The following is a 20936-nucleotide window of genomic DNA, read 5'->3' on the forward strand; positions in this document are numbered from 1 at the left end:
CACACACACACACACACACACACACACACACACACACGTATGGCCAGCTTAATGATGTTAGGGAGTTTCCTGTGCATTTGCTGTGACAGCAGGACACATCAAAAGCAACATCACGATGTGCACTTTAATACCATTTTAGCTTGTCGTGCATCTCCACGTTTTTGTAGCCTGGCACGCACACCACAGCAGGGCTAGAGGCTCAGGCCTGCAAGCACGGTGGTCTCTAAAGGCATTTTTTATGATACATAACTGCCAGAGCAAAGAGATTCCCAGACAGCGCGGGGAGAAGGATTTCTGCAACAGTTGGAAAAGATGAAAAAGTTCTGCTGAAAACTTTGAAAAAAGGAATGAAGCAGTGATATATTCTATGCTGCGAAGCCTGAAGCGACTCAAGTTTGAGTCAAGGTTATTGAGCTACAGTTCGATTAAACAATGGCCTTAACTGCCGCTTAAAGCTGCTCTCAGTGTATCCTTAAAAGTCTTTAAATTAAATAAGGTCATAATGAAACATCTTATATGTACTTGTAAGAGCCCTTTAAACTTGAGATGCTGTTTTTATGTGAGACTTGTTCTAATACTTTTTATACTTCGAGTAGCTATTATTTTATGCGGTCCGTATATCTTTCCTCGCGGATTTATGCGTGAACCACAAAAAACAAAGAATGCAATAAGATGTGATGAGCAAGTTTAGGAGATGCACCTGGGATGAAACTATTTGGAGGCAGCTTGTAAGCTTTGCCTTGTAAGATGGATCTTGATGAGGTTCCAGTTTGATTTTAAAAAGTGTGAAACGTGATAGAAAAATAATGTTTAGTAAGCAATGATTTATTTTATTTGTCAAGTAAAATGACCAAAACTTTTCTTAGTTTCAGATTCTCAAATGTGGCAATTTGCAGGTTTATGTGTGATAGAAAATGGAATATTATGAAGTTCCAAGAGTTTGACGAGAAAAACATGTTTTTTACTACTTTATCACATTTTACTTCAGGGTTTTCCAGCTCTGCACACTTTGAAGATGCAGTCCTTCTACAGAAAAGTACAAAATCAGTTCAAAAACTGATTATATATTGCTGAGCTGGTCCATCTTCCTATAGCTGCTTTTCCCTCCTGAACTTTAATCCAGATTTTTTACTCCTCGCTGAGGCAGGATCACTCTTAAATCAAGTGGCAACCCTTCGACTGTTTCCTCAGTACACGTCAGTAAGAATTCACTTTAGACTGTGTCTTTACCCCAGAATAGTCCATCATATGCAGCCTCTGTGTGTATTCCAAGTATAGTCTTGAAGGGATGCTTTAAAGGAAGGGGGTGATTTTCTCTCATTGCCTTGATAACCGATGCATTCATGACAATAGCATCCCTTTCAGATGAGGCGAGTAAGACAGATGAACACAGAGATAGACAGACACAGACAAAGCCTGACACGGCGAAATCCAGGGAGAGATCGACAGGAGGAGAGGAAATAAAGAAGAGGCGGCAGTAAGAGGCGCGGAGTCGGAGTGTAATATCGTGGCAGATTCACGGCTGGTGTCACATGGGGGGGTGCGATGAATAAAACGTTGTGGCATGTTCGTCTCTCAGGGTTGGCTATGCTGTAAAAAGTGTGTCTGAGAGGGGAACAGCTGTCATTGGTTCCTCTCAACATACTGCCATCACCATTTCTGTTAAATATGAAATATATCAGTGCTTATATTCCCCCTTGGCTCTGCGAGAAAGCTTGCCCCAGAACTACATTAAGAAAAGCGCACGATTTGTGAATTTTAAATACTCGACTCTGCGCGGCAAATTTGACAAATTGAGGTCTCGTCTGCAGTTTTGTCTGACCTTAAGTGAAGTGTGCTCTTGAACGTAATCCTATGTGTGTGTGTTTATCTTCCCTACAGGCGTGTAACGAGTTCACCACCCATGTGATGAACCTGTTGAGAGAGCAGTCACGCACGCGACCCATTTCGCCCAAAGAGATCGAGCGCATGGTGAGCATCATCCACCGCAAGTTCAGCGCCATCCAGATGCAGCTCAAACAGAGCACCTGCGAGGCCGTGATGATCCTGCGCTCCCGCTTCCTCGATGCCAGGTGTGTGCCTTTGCATACAGGTTCAGGTCGTACACGGCACGCTCTGTGCTGCAAATTACAAAATCCTCTACGTGTGCTCTCCTTCTCTGCCTGATATCCATATGAATGGCTGATGTAGGAGGCCTATCATGCCATAAATGTGGTGTAACACATGCTGTTTACCACACATGCTGGACTGGTTTGCATGACTGGGTGCCATTTGGACTTGTATACCCAGCAACACTGGCCAATGAGAGCTTCGTGCATGATCCAAAACACTAACTGCTTCCTTTTTTTTAATGTAATCGCTTGTTCTCTTTGATGCGTGCTTTGGATTTGCATACATTTCTCTAAGGATAAATCTCACTCACTGTCTGAGTTGGAGGCATAACATTTAAATGAGGCATGCACTGCCTTACAAAGCTCCCTATCTATTCTCTTGCAAATGATTGTGGTGGTGCAGCAGCGAAGGGGAAGGGAGAGGAAGAGCTTTTGCTAGTTGAGAGGCACTGCCATGCTCAGCTCCACTGATTAATCTACTGGCTGCTAGAGCCCATGCTGTGCACATTTACATATTCTCATCCAGGCTTTCGAAGCGGGGGACAGAGATTTTAGCACAAATCTCCTCACCGGTGGATCCACGGAAAGAGATTTTCCAGGGTTCCCCTCCAGCTTATGTAAAGCCCTCTTTAGACGTGGCACACGCAGATATGACCTGATGAGTACAAGAGATGGAGGGGTCGGTCAACTCATGAGCCACCAGCATGTGATATCTGTCTGCTTCAAGGTGTGGTGTTGGCAGGATATCGCTGGATTCATTTTCATATTCAAAGCATGACAGAATGCGTGTTAGCATTTCCTGCTGAGGTTTTACATGGGTGTAAACACACACACACACAAAACAGCAACATACAATAAAGTTGCAATAAAATTCCGTTAAAGCTGTTAAAAATACAGGTGAGCTTTAAAAAGCAATTTCAGTGAAGCTGCATCTCAACAACGTAACCACGCAAACCTTTCATGAGCGATCGAAAAAGTGATCAAAAGCTTATAAAGAGAGAGAATGCAGAGTTATGACTGATAAAGTCAGCAGTTTGAAAAAAATTTGTAACCCAAGTTTCACTGTTGACACCAGAGCACGTTTTTGACACATTATTTAAAACTGCTCTAAAATTGAAGCGTGGACCTCCGTTTTTTTTTAACTGTGAACAATGTCAAACGTGGCCATCGAGAGCATTACTACTGAACTGTACACTTCCTCTAAGCGTCTGGGAACATTGTAACATATTTCAGTTTGTAGTTTTAGTTTTGTCACCTGCAAATTCTTTATTTAGTTATTATTCTCACTAACTTTATAGCTGTTTTAAAAAACTATTCATCAACCCACTGTACATTACTATACTGCAGATATATCATTTATCCTTGAAAACAGTGACGTATTTAATAGTTAATTCCTCCTAGATAAGGTGTAATTAATAAAATAAATGCTAGAGCTGTTCCATATTTGCTGGTGTAATGCAGTCAGAATATCAGATTTTCACCACAATGAAATTTGAAATTATGTTATCAAACATAGAGATTACTCAAATTACTATTCAGCGTATTTTATCTCTTTTTTGTGAGCATGAATGCAAAAAAGACATGTGCAAATGCACAATTATTTATGATACGTTTAATTGACATCCCAGTGATAATTCTTGAGTTAAATGTTATGTTAATGAATGGGTTTAGGTTTAAACTGCACACTTTAAAACTGTAAAATAAGATTTCCATTGTTGTCCTTTAATTATACATATATATTTAAAAGGGAAAAAAAACACTTAACTTAAAAAATTCTGTCTAATCACAGAGCAAGTACACAAATCCAGAGCAGTCATAGTCAGTATATTCCCAAAACAGTGTTACGGTTTAAAGCGGAGCCCTACCCTGGCTGGTTTTAACGTCTGTATGTCTGAATATTCAAAAGGCAAACACTGCTATTAAACCTTTTAAAAAATGGAGACTGTGATTTCTTCTTTATCTCCCCACAATTAATAGTAGATATTGACTTAATTATTATGACCCAGTTATGTGCTTTTATTGCCAGCCCTAATGCTTTCTTCAGATGCTCATAAACAGAGCTGTAGTGCAGCAATTCTGGGCCTAATTGTTCTCTTGAGTCCTGACAAAGTGTCTCAGTGCAAAGCTGCAGCTAAATTGAAAGTTTCTGGTGCAGCAGAGGTTTTCACAAAGGGGGGTAATGTACATCCAAATCAAGGCCAGATAAACCCGCAGAGACCGTGCTGGTGTCAAGCCAACATCACGGATGCTCGGCTTATAACTGATGACCGGCTTGAGTTGGTATCGGCGTGCTGAAAACCACTTCCTCCATATTAAAGCAACCACAATATTTAATAGGGTGAACTTGCAGAAATGTCATGTTTAAAAGTGAATCCAAGATTTCGGATAAGGTTACATTTGTAGTTGTTGTGCAGTTTATTTTAGATTTTTCCTCAGTTTTGGAGATGGCCGCTGTAGAAATGACTGCCGTCTTATGAATACATTGGAACTAAATGACACTTGCATTGTGGTGCGTAAGTGCCAAGAATACATTTTAAAACTCAGCAGCGATGCATCTTTCCAAAGTCATGACCTGATTACAGTAAGAATGCACAAACTTTGTCATGAGCTATTTTATGGAGGAACAATTTTCTTTCTGTCAAACTACAGACAATGAGGGCGAGGCTGGCTAACTAAAGAAAAAAGACACGTCCATCCATCTTTTACAATTTCCCCGATTGTCTCGTCCCATTATATTTAAGAGAAAGCAAACATCTCTGCAGTGGAAAAGTCCCAAACTGTTACCTTGTGGATAAAGGCTGGAGGAGAAATAAGCAAATTTGATTTTGAGATCAGAGCGCTTATGACTTCTCTCTGTAATGATAGTTCCCCAGCGTTTCTTACCAGTTCCATGTTGTTATCGTTGCTCTAAACTTAATTTTATCCCCGTTTGAACCCTCGCTGTTCTCTTTGCAGACGAAAAAGACGAAACTTCAACAAGCAGGCGACAGAGATCCTGAATGAATATTTCTACTCGCACCTCAGTAACCCCTACCCCAGCGAGGAGGCTAAAGAAGAGCTGGCAAAGAAGTGCGCCATCACAGTGGCCCAGGTACACCGCAGATCACCGCCACCTCACAGCACCTGTAGGAACACTGCCGTACACAGAGTAGCAGGACAAAGACGAGTTTTAATATGAAGCTGGCGCAGAGCGTCTTGGCAAGTAACCTAATAATATGTTTTGTGACTGTCATGAGTACAGACAGCGTCTCTAATCTTTTAGCAGTGCCTTTCATTGAGACAACAAAGGACTTAAAGTATAAATACGCCTTGTCATGAGTCTGTAATCTCGTAAATCAAACCAGTCAAAGCTATTTTTGACCAGTGACACAGTGTTCCTATTGAAGTAATGCAAGCTAAGCACAACTCAGCTGTCATAGTTCTTATTGATCTAATCTTATAGTGGATCACATGCACCACTTGCAACATAAATTCTAAATACAGTCCAAGTACTTTTACAAAGTGTGACACAAATGGTGAGAAATCCAGCATACTTTGTGCACGTATTTTTTGGGGGGTAAACGAAGTGAAAATAAAATAGACTGAAGTTTCTAATCGAACATCTTCGAGAAAGCAACTAATTGATTAATCAGCAGCTGCTTTCAGCTTGTGAAATTCAGCGCTGGGATCATTTGAGGCATTTGATGATTAAATCTAACGGTAACTTAACCAACATCTGTCTCACGGCGAGTGCGAAGACTAAAACATCTTTGCATTCCAGCACTCAGGTTGTTTCACTCCTGTGAGAGTTGATAATACGGAAAGCAATGACAACACCAAGGTAAACAGCAGTTTGTGTTTTGAATCCATCATTTGGGAATGGATTGTTTTCTCAATTGGTTTCATTAATTTCTAAGGAATGATTGGAGGGTGCAGCTGGGCCTGATTGTGGAAGCAGCTCGGTAGCCGAATGATTTGTAGAGTTTCCGTTTCTTGGCCATAATAAAGGAGAATGTTTACCTACTCTGTGCATTGGAAACTTTGCAGGATTGATTTGGTTTTCATTTTAATGTTGTTTATCATTAGCGCTGGGATTACCCCCCCGGCTTCATCTGGGAGTCCATTAGCCGTAATGGGTGTTAGCGGATGTTGACTGATTGGTGCTTGCGTGAGTTCTGATGATAGCTGCAGTCATGGTGACATAATGAGACTGTTATTGGCAATCATTCCATTCTGGCACTAATGCAGATTCACAGCACCAGTCTGTGAAGCCCATACCTCTGACAGAGGCTCTCTGCAGTGTTTTGCATGCCATTAAGGCCATGCAAGCTAAACACTGCCATGGTTTTTCTGAGAGCCTCTGTGTGGTAATATGTCGTGACAATTAAACTATATTCTTTTGTTTGTCTGCTCAGGTTTCCAACTGGTTCGGGAATAAAAGAATCAGATACAAGAAAAACATTGGTAAGTTCCAAGAAGAAGCCAACATGTACGCTGCGAGAACTGCCGTGAATGCGGCTAATGCATCCTCACATGGAAGCCAAGCAAATTCACCCTCAACTCCAAACTCTGCAGGTGAGACAGGAAGTCCCTGGCTCTGCTCAGCTATTAGATATGTGCCTCCTCTGTGTACTACAACTTAGTCAATTTTAGAGTTTTTTCATTGCTGATGCTGGTAATTTGTAAAGGAGCAAAAAGTAGATCTGTCAGGCAAACTCAGTTATACACAGAACATGCCTAAAACCTGACAAAGCACCATCGTTACTGCTGAACAAATTAAACATTTCCCCTTCACGACTCTAATTACCCCCCTAGTACAAAAATATGTCCGATTAGACGACCTGAACCCCGTGCCAAGTCTCCATAATCTCACTGTCCTCTTGTCTGGGTCTCAATTAATCCTGTTCTTCATGTATGCTTATTAAACTCTGTATTTATCACGGTCTCTGCTGACACTCTAAGGATAAGTCTGGTAGTATTCTACATTTTTCTTATTTTTGGTGAATAACAGTGGAAAAAAGACTAACAGTGAATTGACCCCACTTACTTTTCTTGTTGAGCCACATTAGTGTACAGAGATGATTAACTCTGACGTCTCATCACGATTACCTAATCCTAGGCAATCAAAAAATGTACTTCATATTTTTTTACAACTGTTACCAAGTGCTGCCAATCAGAGGAAAAAAACGTATCATTCCAACCGAAATACATCAAAACTATTCAGGTTTTCCAGAAAAGTCTATTTCTGCCTTATCCGGTATATAGAATTAGGGTTAACGTTGCCACCTTCTATCAAACCATCACATCTACATTCCTTTTTTTACCTTTCATACACACATTGTAGTTTGTTTGGGGTTTTTTTAATATACCACCTATACCATGTTCATATGAAAAATACCTGCAACATAAATTTCAATTCACACCTGCTTAAATTGCCTAAAATATATAGAAAAATGTTAAAGTTGCCTCTTTCATTAGTAGAATGAAAGATTCAAGTCTTACAGGACATTAATATTTAATCAATTTTTTTCTTTTTTTTTTGCTAAATGTGTAAATAGCCACAGGTGAAATAAAGCTTTTAAAATTAAATACACTACGTGTTTTAATTAGTAGCCTTTATTAAAAACTGCAATGCCCTGCTGTTATGAGATATTACTTATTTTTAGTTAAGAATGAAAGTTAATTTATGTAATCAATTTTTATAGCAATTTTTGTAGTGGATATTAATTTGACCTAGGAACACTTAACAAAAACATTGTTTGGTTTTTACCAAATAACAACGTTAAGATTGAAAACAGAGCGTTAGTTTGCTTTAATGTCTAGCAGTCGTAATTCTGCATTTTAAGCCACAACATTAAAGCTCAGCTCGCATGTTTAGATCGATATATAGAGCTTTAGCCTGAATAGTGAAGATGATCTTCAGGCCAGGAGAAATATAATTTATATAATCATAGTGTAGTGGTTTACACATGTGCCTGACATGTAAAAGATCCCATTCAAGACTGCGACAAGACAAATACCCAAAAGTTCTGTGTCAGGAAAGGCAGCTGATTTAAAAATCTTTGCCAAATCCCTCCTCAGCAGAAGTAGTTCTTAATTCAGGATTAACGTTGAACAGATAAATGACAAATGAAATAGAAATAAGAGAAGAAATATAAAAACCTGTTGACTGCCGTTCCCAGTAGTTTAACTACACTCCTGCATGTGGAGTCCAGGTAGCCCTAGGCCTCAAACTGACCAGCTTCAGAGTTCAGCGGTAATCCAGTAACATCAAAAGATGTGCAACCCCTAGGTCTGAGGGTGGATCGAAAGGACCCCCTGCTTGTGCCTAAATTACCTAAATATCACTCGCAGACTTGACACACATTTCATGGGACTGGCGTGGCAGCCATCTTGGAACCTTGAAATCTTATTAGCCTCTATTCCCCTTGTTATGGCTCCCTCTGGTGATGGATAATCCTCCTAGTACCACACTAAGACTCTGATATGTTGCCATGTTTACTTTGTGATGATTCCCAGGCTGTTTTCTGTCACCGTGACCCCCCCTAGCCACATGTTTATTGTAGTAACAGCTCCCCCTCATCTTAATCAGTCAAAATAAAAAACATCTCTCCCCATACTTTTTGCATAAGCGTTATATCATTCTTCTTCTGTGGTATTTTCTCCAGAGGCAGACAAACCCTCTGCCTCCTGTTGACACCAGCACATCCATGCTCACTGTACATGTGTGGTCATATATTAATGCTTTACAGGTGTGCTTATACACTTTATGTATTGCATAAAGTAGTAAAAATTTGAAAGAATGCCAGACTTATCTTTTTCTACAGTCCAGTGTTGTTGGGAAATGTTTATCATTTGCTGTCTTCCTTTGATGAAATATCAGACTTAAGAAGAAGAATGGCTTTTTCGGGCTTCTTAAAATGTCTTTTAAATGTTGTATTCTCCAAAAAAACACAACAACAAGTCACCATCACTAAAGATAGTTTTGTCTTTCAATGAAAGCAGTCCAGGCTACTTGGATGAGACAGCAATTGAGTGCATTTCTTATTAATCTGGGCTCCTTTCTTAATTATTTTTTGCTAATATGTAAACAGATTACCTGGTAAAACATATACCTGATACACTACTTCTCGGTCCTCACTTCACCCCCCCTGGTCTAACAGCCTGCACGGCTGCTAGCTAACCCTCTGCATGCTGCTCCTCCAGGCTGCTTCCTGAACGGGCTGACTTGCTCCTCTTTGCTTGCTCTCTGTCTCTCTGTGATTCGACTGCTCCCTCTCTCCTTTCAGGTTCTGGTGGCTCTTTTAACATGTCAAACTCGGGGGACTTGTTCATGAGCGTGCAGTCTCTCAATGGGGACTCGTACCAGGGGGCTCAGGTGGGAGCCAACGTGCAGTCGCAGGTAGGGCCCCAAAGCAGAACAGAAGGTGATACAGGGGCGGATCGAGTACTGATCTTTGTAACGCCAGACTCGTCATGCACAGGTTTTAGATGAATTAACTAGTAACTAGGGTAATTTCACCCTCGTAGTATCAGGAAGTCGGTCATCTGATAATGCTTAAATTAATTTATATTAGCTTAAAAGAACTGCAGAAATATGACAGTGCATCTACAGCCAGACCAGCCAATTCCAAGGAAGCTAGCAAGATGGACTGCATTGATTCAACCTCAAAAAGCCACGCCCACTGGAAGGGAAACGATTCAGTTGATGCTACACTTTTGTGTTTTAGCATTCAGTATTTAATTAGCAGTTACAAAGCTAAGGTTAGATATATTTTAGTCAACTAAGTTTATCACCAACTATGCTTTCTGAGTCATCCACATTCCACTATAATGGAAGTTATGCAACTGTTATTCTCATTTCAAACTCCATTTTTTGTTATTCTTAGAATAGCTTTGCATGAACCACGACATCATCATCTGTATTTACCTTATACTAGGAGTTGTGCAGCCTTTTAGTTCAAGTTTTGTCTGAAACAATTCAGTTTAGCTCCCTCCCTTGCAATTTCCTCCTGATTGGCCACTTTTATAAATAGGTCTGAACAGCAGTGGGTGGAGACTCTGTGTTCACGTTATGATCATATTAAGAGTATCCCCTCTCAGTGAGAACATCCCGAGCCAAGACAAGAAAAGCATCTGAAATGTTTGCCATATTTAATTCAAGCAGAAAGTAAAGAAATGCATAACAAGTAGCTTTTAACTTACAGAAATATAGGTGTAAAACTGACATTTTGATATTTGACTTATTAACAACAAATAATGACTCTCATTAATAATAATTAAGCACAGTCCTGCCTGAAATAGTCAAACTGATGTGGGTTATACCTGTTGGTATTGTTTTCCATCACCCTGGTGCTTTTGGGAATTTTTTTTAAATTTATTTTTTTCTTCTAACAGATGAAACTCACATGGAGGCTTCTAATAACTTGTTTCCCCTCTGATATGGGCGGGACTTAATTGCCCTCTACCTCTGTGCACTTACTTGTACTCATACACTACTTGTTAACAAAATAAGATTCAGACCCTTTTTCTATAGTGGGACTTGGATAGCATTTGTGGGACTAATAGGGGACCTTTTATTTGTCATGTTTTAATGATTTCTGCTTTGACTGGCACATGCTGTTAATGACGAATCTTCTTAATCTAAATATTGTTAATCTTGCTGGCATAAGAGCATGTGTTCAACTTATTTTCTAATAAACTTCCTTTTTACCCTTGTCATGCACACCCCCTCCAAAAGAAAACACCCAGCTGCTTACTTTTACCTTGATGGAAAAGAGTCATTAATACCCCAGTCTCAAGGGCAGAAGATTTGTCATCCTGTATTCATCCTACAAACAGTTTGATTTCAGCTGGCAAAAACCAAACATCTCTTTATCCTGAATTCCCTTTTTGTTTTGGACTTTGTTGTCTCCAAGGACATACTTGCAGCAGTGTACTCTTGTTGTCTCTCTTGTTGTCTTGTCATCTCTCTCTTTTCTCTTGTGCTTCTCTTGTGTTGACTCTGACCTTGCTTTGTCTGCTCTTTCTGAATGTTTCAGGTGGATACCCTTCGCCATGTTATCAGTCAGACAGGCGGATACAGTGAAGGACTCACAGCCAACCAGATGTACAGTCCGCAGGGCATCAATGTAAGCTTTCCTTTTTTTCCCCTTTGTTTTTCCTTTCTCTCCCTACCAATTATTTCAAAGCCATAGGGCTCAGAATGCCACTTAGTAGGACTTGTCTCCACTCCATGGTCACCTAGTTGATTGCTTCTCTAGCACTCGTGCCACAGGCAGCACGGTACCCACCGTACGCAGGCGTGGTGCTGGCCACACACATGCAGAGCCGCCTTCTGAGCCTGTCATGTTCAATCAGGCCTGGAGTAGCACCTGCAGCCACGTATGGTCAGCCGTGAGAGAGCCGCACAAACAGGTGACACCTCTTTGCTCTGGACTTCAGCTCCCTCTGACCACCTGACCCGTGATTAGCAGCCCCAAGGCCAGAAGCTCCCGTTAATGCCCCACAGGAGACATCAGCACCGTCCCGCTAAAAATAAAACCTCACGCTCCTGGAAACGACTCCTCATGTGCCATAGGGGTTTGTCCCCGACGTGTTTGTCTTATTTTTCTGCAGAGTTCGGGTTTAGATGTGGGGGTATGAGGGGTGGGGTGGGGGTTGCTAGCTGGCGGCGGGAAACAGTAGGGAAATTCACAGCGACAAGCCGTGTCGTAAAGGGGAAAATCGATAAGACAGACACAAGGAGAGCAGAGTGTGGACTTGGGACAGCAATCCAAGCGCATTGCTCAGATCATGTTCCTGCCACACTAATGGCCCTGACAGCGAGCCGCGCTGAGGACGAGGACGGTCACAGCCGCGGCTGGGTTCCTCCGCTGTCGTCGTCGTGCCTCACTGGCCATATGATAATCAGATGAAATGTCTCCCGTATAAAAACATGTATGTGTATTCAAATAGGCTTCCTGGCTGCTCCGAGCGCATCCCACAGCTAGCTGTGCTAACCCTGAGAGGACGCTAACGTATTCAGGCCCTGTTCTTTCTCAGTCCTTTGACCTCACAGATACGGTTCTCCTTGGACGCCTGCTTGCTCTACCACATCTTACACTGCCACAGTATGCTGTGTTATTCACTTTTATACCCTGTAAAGAAGCTCTGCAATGCATAATGTAGGAGCAGGATATCTGTCTGGCAGCCTGTTTGCCTGTGATTTATGTTGCTAAGGCTGGTAAATTAGGAATCTCTGCTCTTCACTTGCCTGTTTTTTCTCCAATCCATGCACGACAGTTTAGTTTGATATAATATTTTAGCAGATAATAGTAAGTTATGACAAAGCTGTCTTTTGTAGAAAACTAGATTTTTTCCACTGAGCTATCTCAACCTCTTTTGGCCTTTATTTTGAAGAATTCAGGGCATAGAAGCACTTTTGTTGTAATGTACAATTTACAAAATACATCATAAGTGGTTTTTGGTTTGTCTTTGCATAAAAGATATATATATAGATATATAGATATCGAAACGCTTTTATAACTTCATTGTTGCAGGAACGACCTGTATCCTGGAAAAAAAAAAAAAACAGTTTTAGAGACATGTCAAGACAGACTTTAATGAATCTTGTGTCTAATACAAAAAAGCCTGCTGGATAATGACTGCTGCGGGTGATTACATTATACAATCTGACCCCTCCACTTTTGATTACACACTACAAGCTGTGAAATGAAAGGCTGTCGAGGACCATTTCCAATTTTTCTGATGGTTTTAAATTCGCTATTAACACCCTAAATGCTCTTTAACAGGCCTGTCTGTGGCGGTGAAAAGGACCTCCAGAGTTCTTATTGTATGTTAATTCCTACTGTCAGCATCGTAATTAGAGCATGTTTTGTTTCAGACGCCCTTCCATACAATTTACATATATTCATATTGTTTAAAATGACAGCAGCAGGAATTTATTTCAAGACGAAATCTTGTACAAGTTGACTTTTCCTCTCTTTATTGTTGTCATTGCTTAAATGAGTGAGTGTGCAGTGTATGATGGGGTAATTCTGTTTCTGCTCAGCTGGAAACACGGCAGTATTTTTTTTAATGTCAGTCTTATTCTGAATTATTAGCTGTAATGTGAGCTGTGTTAGCTTTTCCGCCAATCCAGGAGGCAGTTTGACTTAAGGCTGTGTTTGACTGCGTAGTTCAAAGTATCCCAGCGTTGGTGCACTATCTTGCCCTCAGGACTTCTATTCGTTTTTTTATCTCAGTGTGTTTGAGCTGCATCGAGTAATGAACAGAAGAGCAACTCACTCACGCCCCACTTCTGGTTCTCTCTGATTCTTTTCCCCTCCCAGGCAAACGGCGGCTGGCAGGATGCTCCAACCCCCTCATCAGTGACATCACCTACAGAAGGACCTGGAAGCGTTCACTCCGATACCTCCAACTGATCCTCCACCCACCTGCTTCCTCTTGATTCCCACTTTCCTCGATCCACCACAACTCTCCCTTCCAAAACTTATACCCTGACCCCCTTTTTTTGGGACTGGATGGGAAACGGCGCGGCACAGTCGGGGTCTGGAGATGACGTTTTCACCATTACGGATAAAACTGTTCACTTTTCCTATCTGGACCACCGCGGCACCATTAGCAGCCTGCGTAGGGGACTCATATTCACACCACACAGTTTGTACAGTTTCCACTTGATGTCCATGTTGCCTCTTTGTATTTCTCTTTACAGTATATATTCACACAGTAGGCTCACAGCAGCGTATTGGCCCACATCTTGTAAATTGAGATGCTTTCACACTACCTCTATTCGAAATAATAACATAGCAAACAAAATTTAAACGGCTTCGGTTTTACAAAGTTTCGTATTTTTACAAATTTATCACACACCACATCGAGCCCTATCGTTACACGTCTGTTTTCAATACCAGATTACTTTTCTTTTTTTTACCTATGGTGCCAAAGTTCAGCTCTGGAGGTGAATTTTGAAAACATGGTTGTCTCATGTCCTTAAATTTCTCATGCCATACATTGTGACATATTATTATTATTATGTTAGTCCATTTATATTAGTAAGCTGATATCCAAGTATTCAGCCTCGGTTTGTATTGTTTGTATTCAGAACTTCTACAGCAGACACTGACATTTAAGACCTTTTATTGCTTTGTGCCATAGTAGCTACGTTTCAGCTAACACGCGGTACAACAGTGCAGAGACTTTACAATCTTAAAGCGAGAAATTAAGGAATTGAGCTCAAAGACGTATATATTAAAGCACAATAACATCTACTGATTAAAGTCAAAGGGGAGCATTTGTAAATGTGAAAAAAAAGAAAAACTGTTTAAATCTAACAGTGAGACAAACGGATCCAAATACTGCTGGTAACCAAACAGTAATTCAGTTTTTAAGGTATCATGTCATCAGGATTGAACACATCGCATGTCCTTTCTCATTCATGTATGGAATCACATTTGTGCCAAAAGTCTGAGCACGAGATGAATCATTTTGAGAACAGAAGAATTTTGGTTTTGCTCAACTTATTCTTTTCCAATAAATAAATTGGAAAAGTCAATAAAAATGTGCAAAATTTGATAAAAATAAATAATCGTTTCCTATTAAAGTTTGTAAAACTGGAACATGCTAAAAAATGTAATAGATATGACTCTGCAATATTCTTTTTTTTTCTGTCCAAAATGTCTCACTGAATCCTCAGGATTTAGTCACAAATCTAATCGGCATGTGTTCATCTTGATCTGCCTGACCTGTTTTGTAACCTCTGATAACATCAGAGAGAACGTCTGACGTTAGAAAGTAATTATATTCTCACTTATTCACTTTTTTCTTTGTTTAAAATGACACTACACTCATGAACATGATGCCAATCTGAAATGTGAAATTAAATTTGTGACCTTTGTCGTATGTACAGTACAATGTATACATGATTACAATAGTCCTCATGAGCATTTACATACTTTGATACCAAAAAAAGGCAGAATTTTATCCCCCTCATTGGGATCAGCTTTATCGAGGGTTTTCTTTTTCCTGTTTTTGAATGGTTTTAGTATCTGCAGTGCTAGTGAGCATCTCATTATGCTCCAGTACTCTGTATCCAAAGCCAGAAAAATGCACTTGGAATACAGTAGTGTTTATATAAATTCAAATGAAAACAAATACCCTGATGGCACACAAATCCAGAAGATGTTTGGATATATTTTTATGTGTCTCCATTTTGCAAATAAGTCATCTTTTTTGTTTCACTTGATATTCTTTTGACTGTTTTTCTTTTTATGCTACCATTATGTGTGAATTGCCCAAGAATGCTCTATATACAGTATGTAGATATGCGCCTTTACTCTTTTTTTGCATCTTTGAATTTGGACAGTAGCTATTTTAACGCAGCCTCTTTGAGTTCCTGTTGGATTTAAGGTGAAATCCTTCTTATTCTTTTGTACTCATGTCACATGTTACAACCCTGCGTCCAAAATGGCTACTGTCCCATTAAAGGTGACGTGAAAAGTTAGCGTTAACATTGCCCTCTCTTTGGCTTTTATTTTAGCTGAACTGAACCCTGAGAGAAAATTCAGTCCCGAGATCCCAAACAGCCTGAAAACCACAGGTATTTTTTTAACAGTATTTATTACACACGTATGAAATCATGGATGTCTCAGAGCTTGGGCGTTGAGATCTACGACGGCGTGATGGCAACAGACAAAACTCATTTGAATGACTCAGAGCGGCTCCCCTCTCGACTCACCTGCTCAGTATTACAGCCGAGGGGGCGAGCACCATTGAAATGATGCACAGAACCTGCCTCAGTCGTGTCTTTGGAAGTCATTGGAGTGAACTGACAGCGGCGGCCATGCAAGGCAAACACGAGGATTGTTTTTGCACCCCTCAAAAAAAGGCTTAACTCTACTTTTCACATTGCCTGTCAAATATTATCGAAGCTTCATGTAATGATGCTTTTTAGTTTTTGAATATAAAAGGAAAAGAGACATGAAAAGAAAGATGACCAATTTGTAAAACATGAAATGTTTTATTTGTTGCATGTCTTTTTGTTCTTCAATAAAATAACGTACTGCAGTGTTTTGAATGTTAACTTCTTTTTTATAAGGATTTCAGAGTGAAATCGTGGAGCCTTTTTCTTGACAGGTTTTAACTTTTAAGATCTCTGCGTATGTAAAAAGGTATCAAATGGAAAACTATTGTCTTTTTAATTCCGATTCAAAACTTGTTTTCTGTGGAGAAAAATAGCTGAAAGGTGTAGGTTTTATGGTCTCTTAATTTGTACTGGCAATGCGTATCCCAAATAAATAGTTTCTTTTGTTGCATAAACGGAGGTTTTGTCATTTTTCTGGTGAAGTTTTGTTTGCTCTTTGTGCTTTTCTCCACCACAAACTTGAGCGTGGTGTTTCCAGCAGACTTTTGTAACAGGGTCAGGGTCAGAAGTCACTGTAGGATACAAGTTAACACATTGTAGACTTGTCAGTCCAACACCTCTGGATAGCATTGCACGTCTCACTTCCAACTAAGCTGTGGCATGGAGGCATTTTATCACCACTAACATAGCACCGGAGCTTGGCCTGAGCTGCCGAGGGTGTGAAGGGGACATTTTCACAGTTTTCACAGTGAGTGAAAGCTGTGTGCTCCCGGCAGACAGACACCTCCTCTATCCCCCGCCACCCTTCCCCACACCCAGCGCTCCCTCTGAGGCATGGTTAATGTGCGTTCCCTGAAAGAGGCGGAATCCACACTTATCTCTCTCTTCCAGATAAACCAGACAGGATGTCTGATTCTGCTTCTTCAATTCATCCCTCCTCTGGAAAAAAAAAATAAAAAGAAGGAAGGGGCTGAAACATGAACTTGTGGATTAGGAAGAGGTTCCCAGGAGCATCCAAAATCAGGGAGCGTGACAGAGACTGTGGGAGTGACATATGCAAACATGATCAAGTGTAATTACATGGAGAGGCCTCCTTATTTCTATCAAAGGGTTTCTTTTAGCCAGTGTTTCAGGAATGAAAGGCAAAAAGTGCTGGACGTGTAGCTTTAATTTATTCATGTTCTCCTGCAAACCAAAAAAGGCATTGTGAGACTGATTCAGTCATTACATGGTGAAAAGGTGTAAATCCCATTCTGAGTAAAATCGCTGTGCATTCTTTTGAATGTCTGAGTCCTTTAACAAAAAAAAAGGCTGTAAAACATGCTGTACCGTGACAAATGCACAGCAGGTTTTTATGAAGACTACACTGATCATTGTTCATTTTACATCATGAAAGATTATAAATCCAATCAGCAACAGAATCTGGACCACCTTAACTCTTTTAACCTTACCTTGGGAAGGGATTTAGATTAAGAGCAATTAAAGAACATTACCCCCTTTCTTTCTTAAAAACTTAAATTGAACTGGTTTAAATCCTTTTCAAAACTAATAAGAATCCATTGGCAGGTATTATTATTAGGTTAATAAGGGCATACCATTCACAGTAAGCATTTAGTTGGTGATTCGCAAGTTAAATTCTTTGCTGTCCTGGTTAAAACTCATTAATAAGCAACGGTTTTTAATGTATATGATACCTATTATATATTAAGTTTGTGAGGAAACATTTTCCTACCTTTTCTCATTTCACCAACATAAAAACAAAAGGCACAGAGAAAGAAAATCAAAGTTCCCGTTTCATTTTGCTGCTCCTGGTATTGTACCTGCTAGTTCATGTGCTGTCAGTTTTGTTTAATGACAATGCACAACAGAGCCACTGGCAACATATCTACACTGCCCCCTGGTGGCTAGGTGCTGTAGAGATCATAAACCCCGCGCCGCCTGTAAAATAAGTAGTTGTTAACGTGTCTGTTGAGCTATGTTCAGGAATTATACTCAAACATGACGAAGGGCTGTTCCTTACTTAACTGTACAATTTATCCTTAATTAACTGTACCAAAAACGGTGTCGTTCTACAGTAATACGTTTGTGCTGATAAATAGTAAGTCATGTCGTTACTACTATGTTAAGAGCACAGATAGCAAATTGGTAGTTGATGCACATGTGGCTAGCTAGTTTGTAAATTATAAATATAGACTGAGCATTCATGATGGCTCAAGGCAAATCCAGTGATTTAAGCTGGCATATAGCCGGCATATCACCTGGGCTGAGGTGGAACCTCAACATCTCATCTCCACCAATGACCGTTTAAAAAGTGTAGTTTCCGACTGTGAAAGATGAAGCCAGCAAGCAGGTATGGGAGGAGCTGTGGGTCAGCAGCAGTAGTGACGGGCAAATTCGGTTCATTTTACTGAATCGAGCTTTAATGAGTCACTCACCAAAGTGAATTGGATTTCCTGAGTTATTTGAGTCACTGAGTCAGTTGACCAGAGAGTGCAAAAATTTATATTTTCACTCAAACTTAATTTGTTTCTCTTTTAATGTAAATCCTACTGCTAAGATGAATGATTGTAAAGGAAAACAACTATTTTATAGAGCAAAAAAGAGCAAATAAAAAATTTGAAAGGGAACATTTATATATTTTTATTTTATTAGTATTTTCCTTAAATGTGTCAAATATATTTTCTCATCTAAATGTCCACTGAGCTGTGAGCCAGGGGGCGGTACCCAGCCAACATGTATATATGGGCCCCACCTGGTTTTTGCTCGGGCTGGATGGGTACCATATGGCCATGGGCTCAAACTGGGCTTTTTGTATGGGGCCTACTTGGGTTCTTCACATTAAACCCATATGGGCAATGCCAAGTGGGCACTTTTAGTAGGTCCTAGCTGGGTCAAACATGGGAAACATTTAACTTTTTTTTTAAACTTTATTATTGCTCAGTAATAAGACAAAAGTATTTATTACCTGAGTACTAGATTCATAAAAATACACCATAGCCATGCATTAGTTTAGTTTGTTTATTTTTAGCAAATGCATTTTGCAATTTAGAATAAATCTGCATTCATGTGCAAAATTTAGCATTTCCCAATGAGATTGAGAACATGCAGTGCCCTCACAGAAAGGGCCAAACAATTTCAACAACAGTGAGAGGTTCTGAATCGAGGTGTTTTAAATTGTAAGGTAAAAACCTTACAAAATTAAAGCTCCAACCCAAACAATCCCCCACGAGCAAGCACTTGGCAACAGTGGGGAGGAAAAACTCCCTTTCAACAGGAAGAAACCTCCAGCAGAACCAGGCTCAGAGAGGGTCAGCCATCTGCCGCGACCTGTTTGGATGGGGCTGATGCGAGACAGAACCAACACTGTAGGATTTTAAAATTGTTGAAATCTTGTGAATTGTATATATCATAGTCGAAATCATAGCCTGATTTCGACTATGATTTTGTAGGGAAACAATGTTTTCAAAAATTTCCCAAAAGAACAACAGTTCCTAGTGGTCTTTGAAAAGGATTGTTCAGATGAATTGTTGTTATTCTCCTTAACAACAAAAACCTTCTTCTCCTTCATCCTGTTCACTTCAGATATCAACGTTCTTGCTACATTATCTTCAAAGTTTAACTGCCCGAATTCCATGGCAGTCTGTACCATCAGTTTAGACTTATATGTCTTCTTTAGACTCTTATAAACGGCTCTAACAAGTTTGCCTAAAGATTTTGGAAGTTGTGCGGGTAGTTTACCCACAGCCATTTCAATGACGTTTTCTAAAATGGCAAAAATGTTGACCTGCTTTGTTGCTGTGCCTGTCTTTAAGGCGACCATGTTGTTCAGCCTAACAAGAAACTGAATAATAAAGTTTCTTTCTTTAGTTTCTTGTGTCCTTTGCCCTGGACTGGGGATCTGTTCTTCAGACGTTTCAGCAGGACTGGTCTGATTTTCCCAAACAACAGAACCCTTTATCCTTTTCTCCTTTACCTTATTGATCTCTGATATTAAAATTCTTGAGACATTTTCTTCAAATGTTGACTGACGAAATACAATGAAAAATCGTAGCAAGTCCTTGGAGTTGTACATCTTCTGCAGTCCACGGAAAACAGACTTAACCACCCTGTTTATAGATGTTGGCAGTTCTGCAGGTAATTTTCCTGCAGTTTTTTCTGTGACTGTTTTGATGAGTGAAAACATGTCGATGGGTTTTATGATTAATTTCGTTTTTGTTGTAATGGTGTTTGAAAGCTTTACAACAAACTGAACGATAAAGTTTTTTTCATCCATTTCTCGTCTCTCTGCCCGTGTACGGGTCATAAAGACGGATTTGAAGAGAAGTGTCTGCATCTCCTCTTCAGATATTTCTATGGGCCTGGTTTCCTGTGGACTGTCTCCTTTAAAGGAATCCATTTGAGTTTTTTTCTGTGCTGTTCTCTGATCCCGTTACTAGTGCCTGTAATAACTTTTGTTTCTAATGTCTCTGCAAAGCAAACCCTCGGTGTCGAATTGTGCGATACAAATAAACTTGCCTTGCCTTCGCCCCTATTTATGAGCTGGTAGGACCAGATCAAAGCTGAAAATGTATCACGTGACACAGACGTCAGCTCTGGAGTGTGATGTCACTGGAGAGGGTGTAGCGACTGTTTTTATGTGTTGTCGTTAGCAACAAGGACAGTAAAACCATCGTGTACGCTTGTTTATTTCCCTTTCACAATAAAGCTCAAGATCCTGTTGAGACTTTTCAAAATAAACTGAATGACGTGAAAGAGTGTTTACGGATGAGTATGGGCTCAAATTGTGGTCATAAATATCTTGTACTTGTAAAAAAGATTTGTATGTGTAAAAAAGATTTGTGTGTGGACTTAGCCAAAAAGTACATGTGAAACTCGAACCGGCAACCTTCCGATTACAAGGCGAACTCCCAACTCTTGAACCACGACCGCCACACAAATAAATAACAATATATTTATGACCACAATTTGAGCCCATAGATGAG

General features: G+C 40.1%; 1 protein-coding gene across 3 annotated transcripts in view; it reads left to right on the plus strand.

The window, feature by feature from the left end:
- Positions 1-16157, plus strand: part of LOC102201673 (pre-B-cell leukemia transcription factor 1) — a 63270-nt gene extending 47113 nt beyond the window's left edge. The window contains exons 4-9 of one of the 3 annotated variants that reach the window (XM_005727249.1): positions 1882-2072; positions 5067-5202; positions 6506-6665; positions 9380-9492; positions 11132-11221; positions 13424-16157. In XM_005727249.1, coding sequence (XP_005727306.1) covers positions 1882-2072; positions 5067-5202; positions 6506-6665; positions 9380-9492; positions 11132-11221; positions 13424-13516 — 783 coding nt within the window. In that variant the 3' untranslated portion in view covers positions 13517-16157. The remainder of the gene's footprint in view (positions 1-1881; positions 2073-5066; positions 5203-6505; positions 6666-9379; positions 9493-11131; positions 11222-13423) is intronic. The other 2 variants (XM_005727250.1, XM_005727251.1) reach the window with 2 other exon arrangements.
- Positions 16158-20936: the final 4779 nt, after the last annotated feature.

The sequence above is a fragment of the Pundamilia nyererei genome, unplaced genomic scaffold (genome assembly GCF_000239375.1).
Source record: "Pundamilia nyererei isolate P.nyererei 1_Seehausen unplaced genomic scaffold, PunNye1.0 scaffold00023, whole genome shotgun sequence".
In the NCBI taxonomy this organism is placed as follows: Eukaryota; Metazoa; Chordata; class Actinopteri; order Cichliformes; family Cichlidae; genus Pundamilia; species Pundamilia nyererei.